Source organism: Aspergillus tanneri, assembly GCF_003426965.1.
Source record: "Aspergillus tanneri strain NIH1004 chromosome Unknown AapTan_8_pilon_pilon_pilon, whole genome shotgun sequence".
Lineage (NCBI taxonomy): Eukaryota > Fungi > Ascomycota > Eurotiomycetes > Eurotiales > Aspergillaceae > Aspergillus > Aspergillus tanneri.
The window spans coordinates 2,490,569-2,511,272 of NW_022984635.1; the positions used below are offsets into that span (position 1 = coordinate 2,490,569).

At 47.7% G+C, this 20,704-nt stretch overlaps 4 protein-coding genes across 4 annotated transcripts; 2 read left to right on the forward strand and 2 right to left on the reverse strand.

Annotated features, from left to right (window-relative positions):
* Positions 1–1,900: 1,900 nt before the first annotated feature.
* Positions 1,901–2,979, reverse strand: ATNIH1004_011431 (uncharacterized protein; the record flags this gene model as incomplete). The annotated part of the gene is made up of 3 exons (XM_033575993.1): positions 1,901–2,351; positions 2,673–2,752; positions 2,824–2,979. The coding sequence occupies 3 exons, from the start codon at positions 2,977–2,979 to the stop codon at positions 1,901–1,903; spliced, it is 687 nt and encodes a 228-aa protein (XP_033421848.1).
* Positions 2,980–5,216: 2,237 nt separating this feature from the next.
* Positions 5,217–6,156, reverse strand: ATNIH1004_011432 (uncharacterized protein; the record flags this gene model as incomplete). The annotated part of the gene is made up of 2 exons (XM_033575994.1): positions 5,217–5,745; positions 5,798–6,156. The coding sequence occupies 2 exons, from the start codon at positions 6,154–6,156 to the stop codon at positions 5,217–5,219; spliced, it is 888 nt and encodes a 295-aa protein (XP_033421849.1).
* A 5,644-nt stretch (positions 6,157–11,800) lies between these two features.
* On the forward strand, positions 11,801–12,566 carry ATNIH1004_011433 (uncharacterized protein; the record flags this gene model as incomplete). The annotated part of the gene is made up of 2 exons (XM_033575995.1): positions 11,801–12,269; positions 12,334–12,566. 2 exons carry the CDS (start codon positions 11,801–11,803, stop codon positions 12,564–12,566), a joined length of 702 nt encoding a protein of 233 aa, XP_033421850.1.
* A 3,980-nt stretch (positions 12,567–16,546) lies between these two features.
* RTL1_2 (retrotransposon-like protein 1) lies at positions 16,547–17,476 on the forward strand (the record flags this gene model as incomplete). The annotated part of the gene is made up of 1 exon (XM_033575996.1): positions 16,547–17,476. The coding sequence occupies one exon, from the start codon at positions 16,547–16,549 to the stop codon at positions 17,474–17,476; it is 930 nt and encodes a 309-aa protein (XP_033421851.1).
* Between the last annotated feature and the right edge of the window lie 3,228 nt (positions 17,477–20,704).

The window sequence follows — 20,704 nt, forward strand, 5'->3', positions numbered from 1 at the left end:
ATGCGGATTCGAAGATCATTCATCCTTGTCAAGTTTCAGACTATAATCCCCTGATGCGGCAGTATCATTAATCAGAATAGTGAATTATGATTGGCTGGAATACTGTATAACTCGACTAGCGAGAAATATGAAGGTTTAAGGCGATATGTAGGGGATTGCTTTTTACACACTATGTCAGGGCCTGAACTAGTAGAACCCATAGGATACACTAATAAATTGTTGTCTAGAGGCCATCCAATAAGCTTTAGGAACTCTACTTACCCACTTTATCGCTGCATAAAGGATGCCAATCCCAGTCTCTCAAGTGGAGATCATACTAGCATTTAGGTATTGGTTAGGTACTTTGAGACAATGTACAATAGAATGTATAAAATGGCCCGCGGCTTTGAAGTGGAGCTCATGCAGTACCCCAACAACTGCTAGACAATAGATGGACAGAGCTTACCTTTTACCTATTGATAATGCCTTCCTTTCTCCATTCCGCAGTCCTTTTAACTTACTGCCTGTCTACCGTCTATTATTCCAGACATTGAATATTGATTGCAAGATCCCTCCAGATTATTGCCTAAGGGACAGCAGAAGGCCAGAAAAAAGCTGTTCTGGCCTTTCATAAGGAATGGAAGTCTGCTCCCTGGATCCCCATCTCCAAATTACAGGCTTACTTCTTCCGCCCAATGCCCGTAAAGGGCCACTCTTGCCTATGTGGATTGCATGTGGTGAGGAAACATGTAGCGATGGATCTAAGTTCCTGTTGAAGAATCTCAAGTCCTCGGGAGTTCCTGTTACATTTGTGGAGTATAAGTTCATGCCCCTTGTTTGGAACGTAGTCATCCCCGTGCTCCCTCAGAGTAAGCACTGCATGAAATTATGGGCGAGGCTTGTCAAAAGCTTGGGACGTCAAGCGCAGCAGGCGCCAAAGAACAAACGTCCAAGGCCTACTTTGTTAAGCTAGACCAGTTGGAAATTGTTCCACGAGACATTGATTCTCTGCTCAACATTCCGAAGGAGGAAGTCCTGAAGCGGATGCGAGCAGCGAGAGATGAACTGGCCAAGTTTATTTGGAAGGCCCCGAGGGTGGGGATTCAAAGCTGTGATTTACTTTACACGCCTTATTCAACTTGCTTGCTTGCATGCACCCTTACTTTCCTATTTGCCCAGAATACTTCTGCTATTGTTGCATTCCAAAATTCGAAGTTTCACTACGATAGATTAAACAACATATCGTGATTTATCTGTTTTGTATGTTGTAAGAATCCCCGCGCGCAATAATATGTAGAAGTACCGCATCTTCAGCACCATATACGGTAGTAGAAAGCCGTCAAAGCCATCAGCGGAGAAGACTGTAGCCATAGTTTAAGGCTGAGAAATGAGATATAGAATAAGGTCAAGTGTTACTAACACAGATACGCTCCACATTTCTTTATTATTACAGTGTCGGGTATGAAATTAAAAAATACTAATTTTTATTCTATTTGACATAAGCCAATCTCCAATATCTATAACTTAGAGTAAATGGTTATTTCTAATCTGCAAGACAAGCCTCAATGACGCTCTGTTGATCCCCGGGAGCCGACCAAACCTGGACGAGCTTTAATGGTGGTTCCACCTTGGCCAACAGCTCATTCCACTGCGTTTTGGTGCGTTTATCCCGTTGGTAAGGAACAACATCAGCATATCCATATTAGTTCTTATCATCGACTCATTCATATCGGCAAGAATCATTTCGTTGATGAGAAGGCGGGAGTGGGGCCGCATGACTTTCGCAATATTTGAAAGGATCTGGTGGGAAGCAATATCATCCCAGTCATGAAGTATGGATTTGAGGTAGTATATATCCGCTCCTAGACCATATTTTAACTCCGTAATATCAAGAGAGCGCTACATGTGAGCATTTCTTTTTTCACGACTTACCCTTTACAGTCTGCTCTGTAAAGAAATCATATACCGTTGGCTTGATTCTAGAATCAAGCTTGCCTGGAATCCCAGCTAATGTCTCCGGTAAGTCCTGTAGGATCAGCCTACACTCGAGATCAGGGAATGTATCAGCAAAACGCTGCAGGTCGACGCCCTGATTACCACCGACATCAACAATAACCGGCTTTGTGGACACCGGCCGTGCGGCCAGCTTCTCCTTAACTGGGTACTTCACATGCCAGGGGACAGAGAGAGTTTTATTCCGAGCGGTCATGTTGTTGTCAAAACCCGTTTTCCATTCAATATCTTTGGCTAGGGTTTGCCAGACAGTCTCTCCCATGGCAAAATCGTATGCTGGAGTCGTCTCGCTATTGACAGGTTTGTTTTGCCGAAGGTATTGGCGCATTCTACTTGCGAGAGGATAGATCATGTCGTTGCTGGATGGTTATGTTGAGTATTAGCATGGTTATGGCTATGGCAATCGTATGATATGTGGGCTCGGGGGTACTATACGAGATAATCAGTCCTCCGATTGAGCCAGGGTTACTTTGAGCCAGTGTACAGCCATTTGCAATGTAAGTCTGATATCCGGTTTCATCTGCAAAACCGATAGCAGTTATCATGCGCATCACACGGGCTGTCATGTATAAAACGCATCAGTCAAAGCAACCACCATGACCTTTGTCGGTAAGGAATTGTGATATGTACCAATTAGGACGGTATTGTACCCCGAGCTCCTCGACAAGTCCTCAGCAGACAGACTCTTGCCTTGGTTGGTGGCTAGGGTTTGTAACAAGCCCATTTCGAGGGCCACCACTATGCAAAGATTGTTCATTGTCTGTAGCGGGGAAATCGCTATTATTCGCAATTTGTTCGAATAGCTGGGGTAAGGGAATGAATGTGACATACATGGAGTCGCTGCTTCATAGCAAAGACGTGAGGAGGCTCCAATACTCTGCGCACTTTCTCCATGGCATCATCAAGTCGAGTCCAACTAGCCGGGTCATCTTTATTGTACGTCGCAATCATCTGCTGAAGATCGGCGAGGGGTTCCTTGTCTGCCATAATGACTGGGGATTTGGTCAGTGTCACTTGCGGTAGGGTGGTGGGGTTCTTCGATAACCTCCGAGAAGTGGACAAAATTGGGGTGAAATAGAAACTTATAGACTGTATAACTTTTCTGGTAATAGGAGGCTCTTTATAATCAACAAGAACACATGAGGACACGAGATAATACCTCGGTCAGCTAGGAAAGGCTTTCATTTCCTGCCTCACTCCCGCGACATGTCCCCGAACCCTGCTAGTACTGTAATGGAGTGGAGACAATAAACAAAGGAAAGTGACAAAAAAGCCTTGCCATATCGTGGAAACGATGTAACTGTACATCGAAAGGACATGCGGCTAATACATGCTATAATATTATGATCTCTTTTCTTTGTTACTGAGGAGTCAGAACTACTAGCAAGGTAATGATAGTCGCATGCCAGCATGATAGGCCATGTACTATGTAATTAGGTACCTAGATTTCGGGAATGTCAACTCCACCCTAGTAAATAATGTTGGTTACATCTAACCTCAGCATATTGAATCCCTCCTGGAGATATTCAAGCTGCTCGGTGGATGCACCGGCCGCAGATTCTCCCCCATTACTTGCTATTGTGAGACCCAGACTTAGAGTTATAGTAAGGGCCCTCCCCCACTCCCAGGACAGGTTTATTCTGACATACTAAGACAAGGAAACGAAAGAGCACTTGGCTAGTAGGGTAACGTAGTTGTCTTTACGGGGTCTGCAATAGATATACATAGATCGCTGTTTCCGTTCACTTAATAGAGATCAGTATTCAAAGTCAACACTTTGCCACCCATTACAGTCTCATTTAATTAGTCACTCATTATTCGACTACTATGCGCTTCGCACGCCAGGCTATAAACGAAGTATTAATATGTCTATGTTGTTTTTCCTTATATATTTGTTAGCCTGCGTCCGCTCTTCCAGGACTGAAAAATCCTCTTGTTACTAGAATAAGACTGCTTGGATATCTGCGAGAATATCCAGTAAGATCATTTTCCATGTCTTTGCCTTCTGCCTGGAGCTTCATAAGACTGTACAGTGCCTCAAGAAGTAATGGTGCAGTGACCTGGTATTCCCACAGAACTTCCTTTCGTTTTTTGCAGTAGGTGGTGGACTATCGAACTTCCGTGGATTGCACTTGTTATTGGCAACTTGTAGTTCGACTACTTTCCCTCCCCAGGCCTCTTCCTCCAGGGTGCCCATCCAAAGCAAGTACCGATCAGTCAAGGGAGCTAAGGGGACCAAAATCAGCGAGGAAAAGCGGCAAGCAGATGCAGAACTTCACAGCAAACTCACCGAACTTCGATATAAAGCAACGGAAAATAACTGCCGATAGTGTTTTCGAAACACAGACACGACTCTTTTCAATCAGCGATATGCGAATGGCGCTTAGGCCAAGGAAAGTAAGACCCAGCACCGCTCTCTCCACTGCTACCAGATCCCGGAACGCGCAGAGCTAGTGGATTCACTTTTCTACACCCCACTTGCGAAGACAGAGGAAGAGGCTTTTTTTTGTCGATTAAGGTACATTCGCCTCATGGTCCGGTGGCTGGGTCGGAAAGAAGCCCCTTGTAGGGGACGGCAAGCGGCAGTGGCAGCTGGGCCCCAACCCCACCCACCCCCGGCATCCCCAGAAAACACGGTTCCAGAGAAATATGACCCGTTACAACGTCCGTTTTGTCTGGCAGATTAAAGTCTTCCTGTTATGCGTGGGGGGTCGGTAACGAGCTGAATGGGGCGCTACGGTGCGAAAGGGAGTGTCTATATAGGAGAGAAGATAGAGCCACGTATATTGCAGAACTAATCGCTGGCCTTCAAGAGTTCAGGCCCGCGGGTGCGAATATAAACACTTCGCACCTGACTAAGCATCTTAGCTAAGGATCTAGCTATCGCGCTTCCGAGCGCTCCTAACAGGAAAGTCCCCTCCAAGAGGCTTCGCCCTCGAAGCCTTAAAGACTGTAGTATGAATATATGCGTTATGATGGGTAATGTGTTATAGATTCCAATCCCTTGAGTCCTTCCCATAATGGTTTGTGCGGTTGATCGATGTTTGGTACGATGTCTTGGAGCTTGGGTGAGTGTAGGTGTGTTTTCGCAGGTAGTCGCTCCATGGCAACAGTTCTGCTTCATTCACTGCAGTTTTTCGCCCGTTTGTAGCTTAGTTCTGTTGTTGACGCTGAGCTTTTTGCTTCCTCTCTCTCTCTTCTCTTTTTCTTCTCCTCTTCTCTTCTCAAACCACCAAACTTCTTGCGGTACGTGCGCACTCTTCTGCCTCAGCTAATAAGGGTAACGGCTCCTCCAGCGCTTTCTCGCATGTTTTGAGCTTACTAATATGGGTGTTTTCGCAGATGGCTCGCCGCAAAGCTTCGTCGCCTCCATCGGGAGAATCCGCCCCACGACGCCGTCGCCTTCTCCGTGGAGTTCGTCCTCGTTCATCCTCTGAAGACGATGTCGTTTTCACACCTGCGCCCCGCTCGGTTTCGCCGGAATGGGAGGGATTTCCATCCTCTCCTGCTTCGGCGGAGCCGGACGGAGTCGAATCGCCCTCTCCGGACGTGTCTGGTAAGTCCGGTGCGTTTATGTAAGGTAATATTGCTAATTTGTGCGAAAGTTTCATCGCCCCTTTGTCTCCATCGGCGGCTTCGGTCGTCCAGGTGCAGACTACCCCTGCGCCGGTCCATGTTGATACGAATGGTTTGCCTTTGGCCAGGGGGGGTAGTCCCTGGTGCCACCGTTGCCTTGTTCGTTTGAGCGAGATGCTGCGTCAGCGTGTGTTTTCTTGCCAGGTCGTTTAAACTGTGTTTATTGTACTGGCCAGCGACACCCTTTGTGTCGCTCCGGAGGTTGCCGCTGGTCCTTTGGCTGTTTCTATGGTTACTGAACATCGCACGTTTGTTGGACTTCCCCAGTCTCGTCGCCCTGCTGCGCAGGAGAGGGCGGCTGGGCTGGTAAGGGAGTATAGACGTGCGGTTCGAAAACCTCGAATACCACGCGTGGATAGCAGTACATCTGTGCCTGTCCCTGAAGACGCACTCCATCGCATTCGCCCATGGCTCCCGTTCCTGCGACTCCCAGTCGCCTGGGTCGTTTTGTTGATGCGGTCCTTTCCCCTTCAAGGGTTGAGTTGTCTCTTTGGGTGGGAGGTCGGTGTTATTGGGCCGTTGCGCCATCTTGTCTTAGTTAAATAGAATGCTATTTTCCTTTAGCCATGTAGCGCGTACGTCGTCGGGTAACAGGTGCTGTATTAGTAAGCCAGATGTCCAGGGCTTCAGTGTCTTCGACGTGCGATCTTGGTTCCCAGGTATCGTCATCAGGTGGATAGCCCTTCCATCGCACCAAATAGCTTATGTTACCACTCTTGTCGCGTTTTTCCTCCAGAATTTGATCAACTTCCCCTCCTCTTCGCCATTAATTGGTATTGGCGGGGTCGGCTCCATTGACCCGGTCGTTCATGGTATGGCTCCAACAAAGACACGTGGAAAACGGGATGCAGACGGCGATATTTTGGTGGTAGCTGAAGCTTGTACGATTGGTTTCCCCATGCATCAATAATGGAAAATGGGCCTAGCTGGCGGTGGTCTAATTTCGCATTAGGTCGCACTGTAGAGACATTCTTCGCCCGTAGCATGACTTGATCACCAATCTTGAATTGTCTGTCGATCCGACGCTTATTATATTGCCTTGCCATGGCTTTTTGCGCCTTTTCAAGCGCATCCTTGACCAAGGATCGCTTTTCCTTGAGCTGTGTTGCGCGCTCCAACGCTGCTGGCGCATGGCCAGTGGGATCAGGATCGACATTGATTCTCAGGCTAGGGACGAAGCCCATCAATGCTTCATGTGGGCTTGTCTTTGTGGATGAATGAATCGCAGCATTATATGTAACTTGTGCCATTGGCAGCCAGTCAACCCAATCATCTTGCAAGAAACTCGCATAGGCTCGCAGGTAATACTCTAATGTTTGGTTTTGGCGTTCTGTCTGACCATCTGTCTGCGGATGAAACGCAGTAGACAGTTTCCGCTTCGATCCCTAGGCAATAGCACAGTGTCGACCAGTAGCTACTGGTAAACAGCGAGCCCCTGTCCGACACCCATCGCTTTGGATTACCAAACATGGGTACCACCTTTGATAAACCAAATGTGCGAGTTCTGGCGCCGAGATATCCTTATTGCAAGGAATATAAAGTGCGAACTTTGTTAGGGCATCCACAACCACTAATATCGCATCATAACTCTCTGTGCCCCTGGGCTGGCAGATATACTCGGTGAACTGGGCGGTAGTCCAGTAATAAAATCAAGAGTCAGCACTTCCCCAGGCTGCTCTGGCACCGGCAAAGGCTCCAGCTTGCCATAAGGTGCGTGTCTATGCACTTGAATTCTTTGACAAATATCGCAGGTTTTCACATAATCCAGCACATCGCCACGCATACCATGCCAATAGTATTTGCGTTCGACGGCTTCCAAGGTGCGTTTTCCTCTAAAATGTCCTCCCTGAGGATCATCATGATTTGCTTTCATAATTTCATGTGTTACCGCAGGAATTCTGGGTACATAAACGCGACCTTGGTACCTGAGTAGGCCATTTTCGCCAATTCCCCAGGCCGGACTGCCATAGTCCCCAGCTTGCGATCAACTTTTCGCTTAATATCGCGTACCTCGCGATTCTCTTGGTGCAATTTGCACAAATAGTCCACCATGGACTCCTCAATGCTGGAGTAAGCTGATTCGGATCCAATAACCTTGCGGACATAGATCCGTGGCACCCAGGTGTCTAGAATTCTGGTAACGCCGGCAGCACAGTCCTCATCCACGGGTGCGTTCTTATCCACGTGGGCATGCATACTCCCCATGGAGATATGCGCATCAGAGCTCATTTTATTTAATTGTTTGGACCCGCCTTCGGTGTCCAGCGCCATTATTCCCGCCCATGCGGTTTTAACTCATTGGGTGCGTCATCCCAATGACTCTTGCCCATGGCCAATTTCAACTTTGATCGCAATGTGGGAAGCAGTGACGCATCACTTACTTCATCTGCGCTCGGCAGATAATCTGGCCTTCTACTTGGCGCATCTGCAGGGTTCTTTACCCCAGGTCGGTGCTCAATATGAAAATCGAACGCGCTCAGCAACTCGACCCATCTCGCCTGACGTCCATTAAGCCGCTTCAATGTGGGCCGCATGAAACCGCTTAGGTTGGCATGGTCAGACTTCACCACTATTGGCTCCCCGCTCCCTTCGAGGTAATGTCGCCAAACTTTGAATGCTTCAATGATCGCTAACAACTCTTGGTCATGCGTATCATACCTGCGTTCAGAATCGGTCATCTTTCGTGAGAAAAATGCCACAGGATGCCACTCGTTATCATCCTGTAATTGGGAGATTATCGCACTTATAGCGAAACCAGACGCATCTGTCTCTACCCTGGTCCTATTCCTAGGGTCATAATGAGATAGCAATGGTGCGCTCGAAAACGCACTTTTAGTTTATTAAACGCAACTCTTGCGTCCTCAGGCAGCTCAAGGCGCTGGTTCAAGAACCATTGCCTTTTGCTCCTCCCCCTTGCTCCCCTCGGGTGAGCTGGGTCAGCGGCAATGCAATGCGGGAATAACCCTCAATAAAACGCCTGTAAAAATTTGCAAATCCCAGGAATATATACTCTCGCACGGTTGTTGGCTCCGGCCAAGCCTGGATGGTAGCCACACGGCTTTCCTCCATCTGAATGCCCGAAGGCGTGATATAAATCCCAGGTATTCCACACTTTTCACATGAAATGAGCATTTGCTCAGCTTGGCGTATAGCCCGAATTGTCGCAGTCTCTCCAAAACTGCGGTAACATGCTCAACATGTTCCTCCTCACTCTGCGAGTATATAAGAATGTCATCCAGATAAACAACACAGCAATGGTCTAGTAGGTTGCTTAATGCGCGATTAATATAGACTGGAACGTAGCTGGCGTTGGCTAGCCCGAATATCAGTATTCAAGTGACCATATCTTGTGCGAAATGCAGTTTTCCATTCATCCCCCTTTTTATTCGGATGCGGTGATACGCGTCTCTCAGGTCAAGTTTGGTATATATCTTAGCGCCAGCCAAGCGATCCATAGTCTCGCTAACAAGTGGTAAGGGGTAACGATTTTTGACAGTAATCTCGTTCAAACCGCGGTAATCCACACAGAGTCGCAGTGTTCCGTCGGACTTCGGTACAAAGATAATAGGTGCGCCAGCTGGGCTTTTCGAGGGACGAATCCATCCCTTTTCTAGCGCTGCTTCAATATATCTGCGCAGAACTGCGAGCTCACTTTCGGACGAAGGGGTAAATTGGTCGGTATGGGGGTTCCTTTCCCGGTTATATATAATTGATGGTCGTGGTCTGCATGCGCAGGTAGAATCCCTGCATTTTCCTCCGAAAAGACATCTTGAACTCCTTGTAGATTGCGGGTATTCGCACTCCTTCGCCGATGTCGCAGAACCCACACGGATTTCGACCTGGTTATTTTCGGTTGTGGATACGTACGCTGCGTAGACTTGTTTTCCCTCTCTTAAAGTGCGATTCACCTCTGCTTCGTTGATTATCTCGACTTCTTTCTCCGGAGGTATTTTCCGGTATTCCCATGTTCCTAGTTCCCAGTCGACGTTTGGGTTCGCCTCTCTCAACCAAGGGTATCCTAGAATCGCATCATAATGGTCCATATCAACCACATCGAATGTTCTTTACAATCGTTCTACGAACACCGTGGCAATCTTGGGTGGTTGCCCTCAGCCTGTAGCGTCCGTAGCAACGGATGCGGTGACCATCTAGGGCCACTATCCTCCGCGGGCCTATTGCAGGCTCCGGGAGGTGCGCATCTGCGAACCTTCGGCTGATAAGAAGGGCTTGACACCCCGAGTCGATTAACGCACAAGTTGGAATAGTGCGCTCTTGTGCTTGCAGCTCAACCATAGTCTCAATGGCATTATCTTTTGGATTTTTTTCTTCCTCTAGGCCCAGAGCCGCAGCTGCTCGCATCACTGGGCCACCTAGTTTTTGCCTGGTTGTCGTCCCTTCTCGCACGTTTGGGACATTGAGGCGCAATATGTCCCTTTTCTCCGCAGACATAGCATTCAATATCAGGGTTATGCGACTGCTGTCGCTTATGACCTTGGGACCTATTAGAGTTTCCTCTAAAGGCGCGATTGTTGCCTCTCCATGGCTTGTCTGGGCCCCGTTGACTGGAAGGTTGTTGTCTTTCCGTGTTGCCTGGGGTCGTCGTCCGGTGTCGCATAGCTAAGCTGTGTTGGCTTCTCCTATTCTTCGCTTGCGATATTTCCTTGCGTCGACCCGGTATGGAATCTTCAATTGTTTGGAGGTGGGCGATATAGCCTTCATATGTCTCTGGTTCGTTGGGGTATTTAAGCGCTTCATGTCGCAGGTCTTGCTTGACTCTTGTCCGGAGGTGATCCTTTCGTTGATTTTCTGTGTATGCTTCTGGGAGCTGAACTTCCCATTGGTTAAGGTAAGCTGCGAATTCCCGCACGTTTTGGTGATCCTGTTGTCTGGCGTCATGGTAGCGTTGGCTCGCATCTCTTCGCAGGTTAACAGGGTCGTTTAATTGGCGTAGTAGAAATTTGCGAAAGTCCTCCCAGGTAGGTTTATCGGCGACTTCCTCCTCGTGTTGCCTCCATAGGCGGATAAATGTTGCGCATAGATGTGCCGTACCTTCCACCACTTTCGTCGTATCATTAGTAAAGTAGTAGCGATTTCGTTCGAAATGGGTTTCCATGCGTGCGATAAATGTCTGATATTCCTGCATGTTCTTTCCCATGTATTCCGAGACATGTGCTGGGGTGCTGGCGGTTTCAATGCGTGCGTGGGCTCTGGCATAGGCTGGGGTGCGGTTTCTTGTGGTATTCCATGGTCGGGTGTGCTTATATTGGATTCTGGCCGCGAAATTGTTGCACTTCGGTTTTCTTGGATGCGTTTCTCATAATCGATAAGCTCTTGCAATGCCCTCCTTTTATTTTCCATGCGTAATCTCTTGAGTTCCTGCTTTTGTTGGCGTATCTGGTCCCGGAGTTCGGCAAATTCATTATCCGATGAAGAATCGTTTGTTGTTGTGGACCCAGTAGCCCCTTTTCGAGGGCTATCGCCTTGCAACACAGCTGTTTCCTCAACTGTTTCTTCAGCTGGGCCCGGATTCATCGAAGCATCAGGTTGTGCTTGGATAGATGCGGTATTCTCTGAGACGGGGTTGACAGAATTCTCGGTGTTTCGGGTGACTTGGGAGCCAGCACGCTGCACGCGTCGAGGTGCCATAGTGCTCCTTTCAGCGGGTTACCGTTGGGGTGAGCGATTAGAACTGTTATGCGTGGGGGTCGGTAACGAGCTGAATGGGGCGCTACGGTGCGAAAGGGAGTGTCTATATAGGAGAGAAGATAGAGCCACGTATATTGCAGAACTAATCGCTGGCCTTCAAGAGTTCAGGCCCGCGGGTGCGAATATAAACACTTCGCACCTGACTAAGCATCTTAGCTAAGGATCTAGTGTCAAATAATATGGCCGTTGGTGGACCAGAATCATGTGACTGGATCGGGGTAAAACCCCGTGGAGCACACAACAAAATAATCAATCAAGAATAACCAAGAAGAATAATCAAGAAGAGCCCAACCAGCTCAATTCATTCAAATAAGACCTTTTCACCAATCGTACTCTATTTCCTCTTCGGGATTAGCCGTATATCTGACAATTAAGAGTCTCATTCGCTCAAAACTACCTATACAGCGAACCACGGCTTATACAGCTCAGCTATCCACCGGTCGAAACTTTATTTCCTCCGAACGAAATGTCCACGCAGAATACCGTCCTTTTGAAAACCCAAGAGAATTGGAAGGAATGGAACACGCAGTTTGAAGGTTTAGCCAGAGGCAAGAATTTATGGGGAATTATTACTGGCGATGAACAAGAGATTTTAAAGCCAGCACCACCTACCGATGACACTTTGGCACCACCAGCTGGAAGTACACGATCAACAAATCCTACCTCCCTTGCTGATCGACAATTTGCTTGGACTGTTTACAAAAGCCTTCGTGACGACTATATTCTTCAACAAACTGAACTAAGCAAACTGCGGGAGTGGATGCAGAAGACTATTTCTCCACAAGTGTATGAATATTGCTGCGATCCAGAGGATTCGATGAAGGAATGGTACGCCAAACTAAAGCAACGGGTGGGAATTGATGATGCCACAGTCAAGAAACTTGCCCGCGAAGCGTATAAAAAGGCCATTAAACCTGTCACAAGACCGTCGGGATGTACTTACCTGGTTAAACAATTGGGAAGAAGCAATGCACAAGGCCGAAAAAGCTAGAATTGCAGTGGCTGCAACCACAAGTGACTGGATTGAGGATTTCCTGAATGCTGTACGGACTTTAAACCCGGTATGGGCAACCTCATATGAGATTGCTAAGAGTAAGGATATTGAATCAGACAACCTGACATTCAGACTGGTAGCACAAGACTTCCGAAAAGGTTTGGATACCAAATTGATTCAACAGAGCAGCAATATTGCCAAAGGGTCATTTGGTCCAACCTTTGATGCTGAAAGCTAAGACTGAAGGCACGGAATTGAATCACGCACCAAAAGGTCAAGCTATACCCAGAAGCGCAAGCAAAAGCCTAATAATCTCGAGAGCTGCAATATAGCCAAGAAGACAAAGGTAGCTTGCAAAGCATGTGGGCAAATGCATGAATGGAAGGCCTGTTTCTATCTTTTTCCCTCAAGAGGCCCCTAAAGGATTTAAGGAACGTGCTGTAATTAGGAGATTTATTAATCATCTGCTTCAAACAGACAAGGAATTTGCCAAAGAGGTTGAAGAGTGGAAGAGCTTGAGGAATCAAGATTGACTACTTGAACGACAGATTGGAAGAATTCCAGCTTCATTTGCGACATTACCGGATACCTATCCATTAAAGAATTCAGCTATTCTTGACTCCGGATCCACTATCCATATCTTTAATGAAATCACTCGATTCAACGACTTTCAAACCGCACAACCAGGTGACTTTATATGGGCCGGAGATTCAAAGGTGGAGATCCATGGATATGGCAATGTGGATATTCAGGTTAGATTAGGTGGAAAGAAGTCAATACTGCACCTCCAAGATGTTGCTTTCTGTCCCAAGATGGCTTGCAATTTAGTGTCTCTACGCCAGTTGCATAAGGCCGGAATATGGTGGGATAATCGACCAGAGCAAAACATCCTCCGACATCAAGATAATCGACCGATTGCGCAGATTGAAGACCAGTTCGACCAGTTTGTGATTGAATACCTTCCCATGAATATAACAAGAGGAAGTCTTTTTAATCGCCGAAACCGCTTTCAATCATCGTTCCATTCTACACCAAGATCTGCACGGGCAGATGCATACCAATGGCACCTTCGACTTGGACATCCTGGACCTCTTACCTTGGAGCATCTAGTCAATTCAACTAAAGGAGCAAGGATTAGAGGTGGACCGACAACAGTGGAATGCGACGCCTGCGGGATTGCAAAGCTAAAGCGTCAGGTTAGCAGAATTCCATCGGATTTTATAGAGGGACCGGGTCAACGCCGTAGCCATTGATTTCCATGACTTCGAAGCTGGCTATGGTGGTTGGAAAAGCTTGATGCTAGCAACTGATCGGTGGTCAGGTTTTATCTGGGATTACTACCTAGAGGACCGAACGGCTGACTCAATTATCCACGCTTTGAGCATTTACTTGGAACACTTGGGCGAATGGATATAAAGGTTCAGGTTATTGAATGTGACAATGAAACTGTGGGCCAAAAGCCTCGCATTGCAGCCTTTCTGCAGTCAGATCCTTATTTTATAAAGATTGAGCCCTCCGCACCTTATACAAGTGCTCAAAACGGTGGTGCAGAGCGCTCAGGGGTGTAATAAAGGATAAGGCTCGAGCAATGCGGGAACATGCTAGATTACCTGCATTTCTATGGCCGGAGATTGTACGTGCATCAGTCTATCTTTCCAATCGAACACCTCAGTACCAAACCAATTGGAAAACGCCTTTCGATCGATTCCATACCTACGTTGCGCACCAAGACGGCATGGTAATCCATGACAGAAAGCCTCAGCAAGCGCATCTAAAAGTATATGGATGCAAAGCCTTCGCCATGACCACAGAAGCACTGAAGAAGTCAAACCGGAAACAGAGATTCAATCCAAGAGCGCATATTGGATATCTAGTTGGATATGATTCCACTAATATCTACCGAATCTGGATTCCACGCCTAAACCGAGTCATCCGTACAAGAGATGTGATATTCAATGAAGACGAGCAGTTCTCTGGGGATCTGTCCGAACTAGCAATCATGCAGGATCAATTCCGGCAGATATCCATCCAAGATTTCAACCAGATGATCAAGAATATTGAGGTTCCCGAAGAGTCTATGTCGCCACCAAGCCAACAAGAAGAGCAAGTAGTTGGATATTTTGATTCTTTAGACTTTCTGGTGGATATGGCACAATCAGCTATGGATTTGGCGGAAGAAATAGGTCAGAAAGATGCTGAAGACCTAGTCTATCCAACACCACCGGAGACGCCAGAATATCTACAACCAGCTTCGCTATTAGCTATTGGTTCCCCAGCTAGATCTAATCAAGAATCATCGCACTTAGCTGCATGGAAAGCATCGTTTTTGGCTGCACCATTAATTCAACCGAAACGACCCGGAGAGAGAACAACCAAGGCACAATCAGAACGATTACTTCGACAACCTGAAAAGGATTTGCACCACAGAGATTTGCCACCTAAGCCAGTCCACCACAGAGATCTTATTAATCATCCACTTGGCGAACAGTTCAAGCAGGCTGAAAAAGATCATCTTAAGGGACATGAGGATATGTGTACATGGCAAGAAATAAGCCGGCATAATCCTAAATGCAAAGGCAGGCAAATCCTGGATTGCAAATGGGTGTACGCGTACAAGTTTGACCAGAAAGGAAGACTGCAAAAGTGCAAGGCCCGTCTGGTTGTACGCGGCGACCAACAAGAAAGGAAAACAGAAGATCTTTATGCTTCAACACTGGCTATACAATCATTCCGAATCCTAATGGCTACAGCTGCAAGATTTGACTTGGAATTGGTGCAATATGACATTACCAATGCCTTTGTCTATGCAGATATCGATGAGGATGTCTTTATGCAGATGCCACCAGGATACCAAAAGCCAGGTATAATCCTGAAGCTTAAAAGGGCCCTGTTTGGACTGAGGCAATCACCATTGCTATGGCAAAAGCACTTCAAGAAATCCCTTCAAGACCTAGGATTTAATCCTATTCCTCATGAACCATGTTGCATGATTAAAAATGGTATTCTAGTATTCTTCTATGTTGACGACATAATCTTTGCATACCAAAAGGGCTGCAAGAATCAAGAGATACTGGACCAAATTGTTAATCAGCTCCAAAACCAGTACAAGATGACTGGCGGAGATAAACTGCAGTGGTTTCTTGGTATAGAGATAATCCGGGATCGGGAGAAAAGAATTATATGGCTAAGTCAATCCTCTTATATAGAGAAGATTGCTAACCTAGCGGATTCAAGAACCTCAGATACTGTCCCAATAACCAGAGATGAGCTTATTATCTACACCGGACAAGCCACACGCCAAAGTATTCAGAGATATCAGAAGAAGAACGGTTCCTTAATGTACACAGCAGTCACCACACGACCAGACATAGCCTTTGCAGTGTCCAAATTATCCCGCTTTCTTACCAATCCAAGCGACGAACACCATGCTGCGGCTGACCGCGTCCTTTTTATACCTTAAACGAACGAAAGACCTAGCGCTGCAACTGGGGGTGGAGATGACTTCATCCTGTACAGCGATGCTTCGTTTGCGGATAACAAGGAGGATCGAAAGAGTTCGCAAGGATATATAATGCAGTTGTTTGGAGGAGTAGTAGGATGGAGGGCCAACAAGCAGGCAACGGTAACTACTTCTACCACTGAGGCAGAGCTTCTAGCGTTGTCCCACGCAGCTGGAGAAGGAATATTTATCAGCAGACTGCTTAAAGAGCTTGGAGTTCAACTGGATAAGAGAAAGAAGGACCAACGGATTCAAATCTTCTGTGACAATCTCCAAACAATCCGGCTTGTGCATAAAGATATAAACCGACTTCAGACAAGGCTTCGACACGTGGATATCCATAATCATTGGCTCAGGCAGGAAGCTCTGGAAGGAAGAATCCAAGTCAGCTACACACCAACAGACAAGATGCTGGCAGATGGACTCACTAAAGCACTGCCACGGCAGAAATGTTAGGAGCGCTCGGAAGCGCGATAGCTAGATCCTTAGCTAAGATGCTTAGTCAGGTGCGAAGTGTTTATATTCGCACCCGCGGGCCTGAACTCTTGAAGGCCAGCGATTAGTTCTGCAATATACGTGGCTCTATCTTCTCTCCTATATAGACACTCCCTTTCGCACCGTAGCGCCCCATTCAGCTCGTTACCGACCCCCCACGCATAACAGTTCTAATCGCTCACCCCAACGGTAACCCACGACGGTAACCCGCTGAAAGGAGCACTATGGCACCTCGACGCGTGCAGCGTGCTGGCTCCCAAGTCACCCGAAACACCGAGAATTCTGTCAACCCCGTCTCAGAGAATACCGCATCTATCCAAGCACAACCTGATGCTTCGATGAATCCGGGCCCAGCTGAAGAAACAGTTGAGGAAACAGCTGTGTTGCAAGGCGATAGCCCTCGAAAAGGGGCTACTGGGTCCACAACAACAAACGATTCTTCATCGGATAATGAATTTGCCGAACTCCGGGACCAGATACGCCAACAAAAGCAGGAACTCAAGAGATTACGCATGGAAAATAAAAGGAGGGCATTGCAAGAGCTTATCGATTATGAGAAACGCATCCAAGAAAACCGAAGTGCAACAATTTCGCGGCCAGAATCCAATATAAGCACACCCGACCATGGAATACCACAAGAAACCGCACCCCAGCCTATGCCAGAGCCCACGCACGCATTGAAACCGCCAGCACCCCCAGCACATGTCTCGGAATACATGGGAAAGAACATGCAGGAATACAGACATTTATCGCACGCATGGAACCATTTCGAACGAAATCGCTACTACTTTACTAATGATACGACGAAAGTGGTGGAAGGTACGGCACATCTATGCGCAACATTTATCCGCCTATGGAGGCAACACGAGGAGGAAGTCGCCGATAAACCTACCTGGGAGGACTTTCGCAAATTTCTACTACGCCAATTAAACGACCCTGTTAACCTGCGAAGAGATGCGAGCCAACGCTACCATGACGCCAGACAACAGGATCACCAAAACGTGCGGGAATTCGCAGCTTACCTTAACCAATGGGAAGTTCAGCTCCCAGAAGCATACACAGAAAATCAACGAAAGGATCACCTCCGGACAAGAGTCAAGCAAGACCTGCGACATGAAGCGCTTAAATACGCCCAACGAACCAGAGACATATGAAGGCTATATCGCCCACCTCCAAACAATTGAAGATTCCATACCGGGTCGACGCAAGGAAATATCGCAAGCGAAGAATAGGAGAAGCCAACACAGCTTAGCTATGCGACACCGGACGACGACCCCAGGCAACACGGAAAGACAACAACCTTCCAGTCAACGGGGCCCAGACAAGCCATGGAGAGGCAACAATCGCGCCTTTAGAGGAAACTCTAATAGGTCCCAAGGTCATAAGCGACAGCAGTCGCATAACCCTGATATTGAATGCTATGTCTGCGGAGAAAAGGGACATATTGCGCCTCAATGTCCCAAACGTGCGAGAAGGGACGACAACCAGGCAAAAACTAGGTGGCCCAGTGATGCGAGCAGCTGCGGCTCTGGGCCTAGAGGAAGAAAATCCAAAAGATAATGCCATTGAGACTATGGTTGAGCTGCAAGCACAAGAGCGCACTATTCCAACTTGTGCGTTAATCGACTCGGGGTGTCAAGCCCTTCTTATCAGCCGAAGGTTCGCAGATGCGCACCTCCCGGAGCCTGCAATAGGCCCGCGGAGGATAGTGGCCCTAGATGGTCACCGCATCCGTTGCTACGGACGCTACAGGCTGAGGGCAACCACCCAAGATTGCCACGGTGTTCGTAGAACGATTGAAAGAACATTCGATGTGGTTGATATGGACCATTATGATGCGATTCTAGGATACCCTTGGTTGAGAGAGGCGAACCCAAACGTCGACTGGGAACTAGGAACATGGGAATACCGGAAAATACCTCCGGAGAAAGAAGTCGAGATAATCAACGAAGCAGAGGTGAATCGCACTTTAAGAGAGGGAAAACAAGTCTACGCAGCGTACGTATCCACAACCGAAAATAACCAGGTCGAAATCCGTGTGGGTTCTGCGACAATCGGCGAAGGAGTGCGAATACCCGCAATCTACAAGGAGTTCGAAGATGTCTTTTCGGAGGAAAATGCAGGGATTCTACCTGCGCATGCAGACCACGACCATGCAATTGATATACAACCGGGAAAGGAACCCCCATACCGACCAATTTACCCCTTGTCCGAAAGTGAGCTCGCAGTTCTGCGCAGATATATTGAAGCAGCGCTAGAAAAGGGATGGATTCGTCCCTCGAAAAGCCCAGCTGGCGCACCTATTATCTTTGTACCGAAGTCCGACGGAACACTGCGACTCTGTGTGGATTACCGCGGTTTGAACGAGATTACTGTCAAAAATCGTTACCCCTTACCACTTGTTAGCGAGACTATGGATCGCTTGGCTGGCGCTAAGATATATACCAAACTTGACCTGAGAGACGCGTATCACCGCATCCGAATTAAAAAGGGGATGAATGGAAAACTGCATTTCGCACAAGATATGGTCACTTCGAATACACTGTCATGCCATTCGGGCTAGCCAACGCCCCAGCTACGTTCCAGTCCTATATTAATCGCGCATTAAGCAACCTACTAGACCATTGCTGTGTTGTTTATCTGGATGACATTCTTATATACTCGCAGAGTGAGGAGGAACATGTTGAGCATGTTACCGCAGTTTTGGAGAGACTGCGACAATTCGGGCTATACGCCAAGCTGAGCAAATGCTCATTTCATGTGAAAAGTGTGGAATACCTGGGATTTATCATCACGCCTTCGGGCATTCAGATGGAGGAAAGCCGTGTGGCTACCATCCAGGCTTGGCCGGAGCCAACAACCGTGCGAGAGATCATGATATTCCTGGGATTTGCAAATTTTTACAGGCGTTTTATTGAGGGTTATTCCCGCATTGCATTGCCGCTGACCCAGCTCACCCGAGGGGAGCAAGGGGGAGGAGCAAAAGGCAATGGTTCTTGAACCAGCGCCTTGAGCTGCCTGAGGACGCAAGAGTTGCGTTTAATAAACTAAAAGTGCGTTTTCGAGCGCACCATTGCTATCTCATTATGACCCTAGGAATAGGACCAGGGTAGAGACAGATGCGTCTGGTTTCGCTATAAGTGCGATAATCTCCCAATTACAGGATGATAACGAGTGGCATCCTGTGGCATTTTTCTCACGAAAGATGACCGATTCTGAACGCAGGTATGATACGCATGACCAAGAGTTGTTAGCGATCATTGAAGCATTCAAAGTTTGGCGACATTACCTCGAAGGGAGCGGGGAGCCAATAGTGGTGAAGTCTGACCATGCCAACCTAAGCGGTTTCATGCGGCCCACATTGAAGCGGCTTAATGGACGTCAGGCGAGATGGGTCGAGTTGCTGAGCGCGTTCGATTTTCATATTGAGCACCGACCTGGGGTAAAGAACCCTGCAGATGCGCCAAGTAGAAGGCCAGATTATCTGCCGAGCGCAGATGAAGTAAGTGATGCGTCACTGCTTCCCACATTGCGATCAAAGTTGAAATTGGCCATGGGCAAGAGTCATTGGGATGACGCACCCAATGAGTTAAAACCGCATGGGCGGGAATAATGGCGCTGGACACCGAAGGCGGGTCCAAACAATTAAATAAAATGAGCTCTGATGCGCATATCTCCATGGGGAGTATGCATGCCCACGTGGATAAGAACGCACCCGTGGATGAGGACTGTGCTGCCGGCGTTACCAGAATTCTAGACACCTGGGTGCCACGGATCTATGTCCGCAAGGTTATTGGATCCGAATCAGCTTACTCCAGCATTGAGGAGTCCATGGTGGACTATTTGTGCAAATTGCACCAAGAGAATCGCGAGGTACGCGATATTAAGCGAAAAGTTGATCGCAAGCTGGGGACTATGGCAGTCCGGCCTGGGGAATTGGCGAAAATGGCCTACTCAGGTACCAAGGTCGCGTTTATGTACCCAGAATTCCTGCGGTAACACATGAAATTATGAAAGCAAATCATGATGATCCTCAGGAGGACATTTTAGAGGAAAACGCACCTTGGAAGCCGTCGAACGCAAATACTATTGGCATGGTATGCGTGGCGATGTGCTGGATTATGTGAAAACCTGCGATATTTGTCAAAGAATTCAAGTGCATAGACACGCACCTTATGGCAAGCTGGAGCCTTTGCCGGTGCCAGAGCAGCCTGGGGAAGTGCTGACTCTTGATTTTATTACTGGACTACCGCCCAGTTCACCGAGTATATCTGCCAGCCCAGGGGCACAGAGAGTTATGATGCGATATTAGTGGTTGTGGATGCCCTAACAAAGTTCGCACTTTATATTCCTTGCAATAAGGATATCTCGGCGCCAGAACT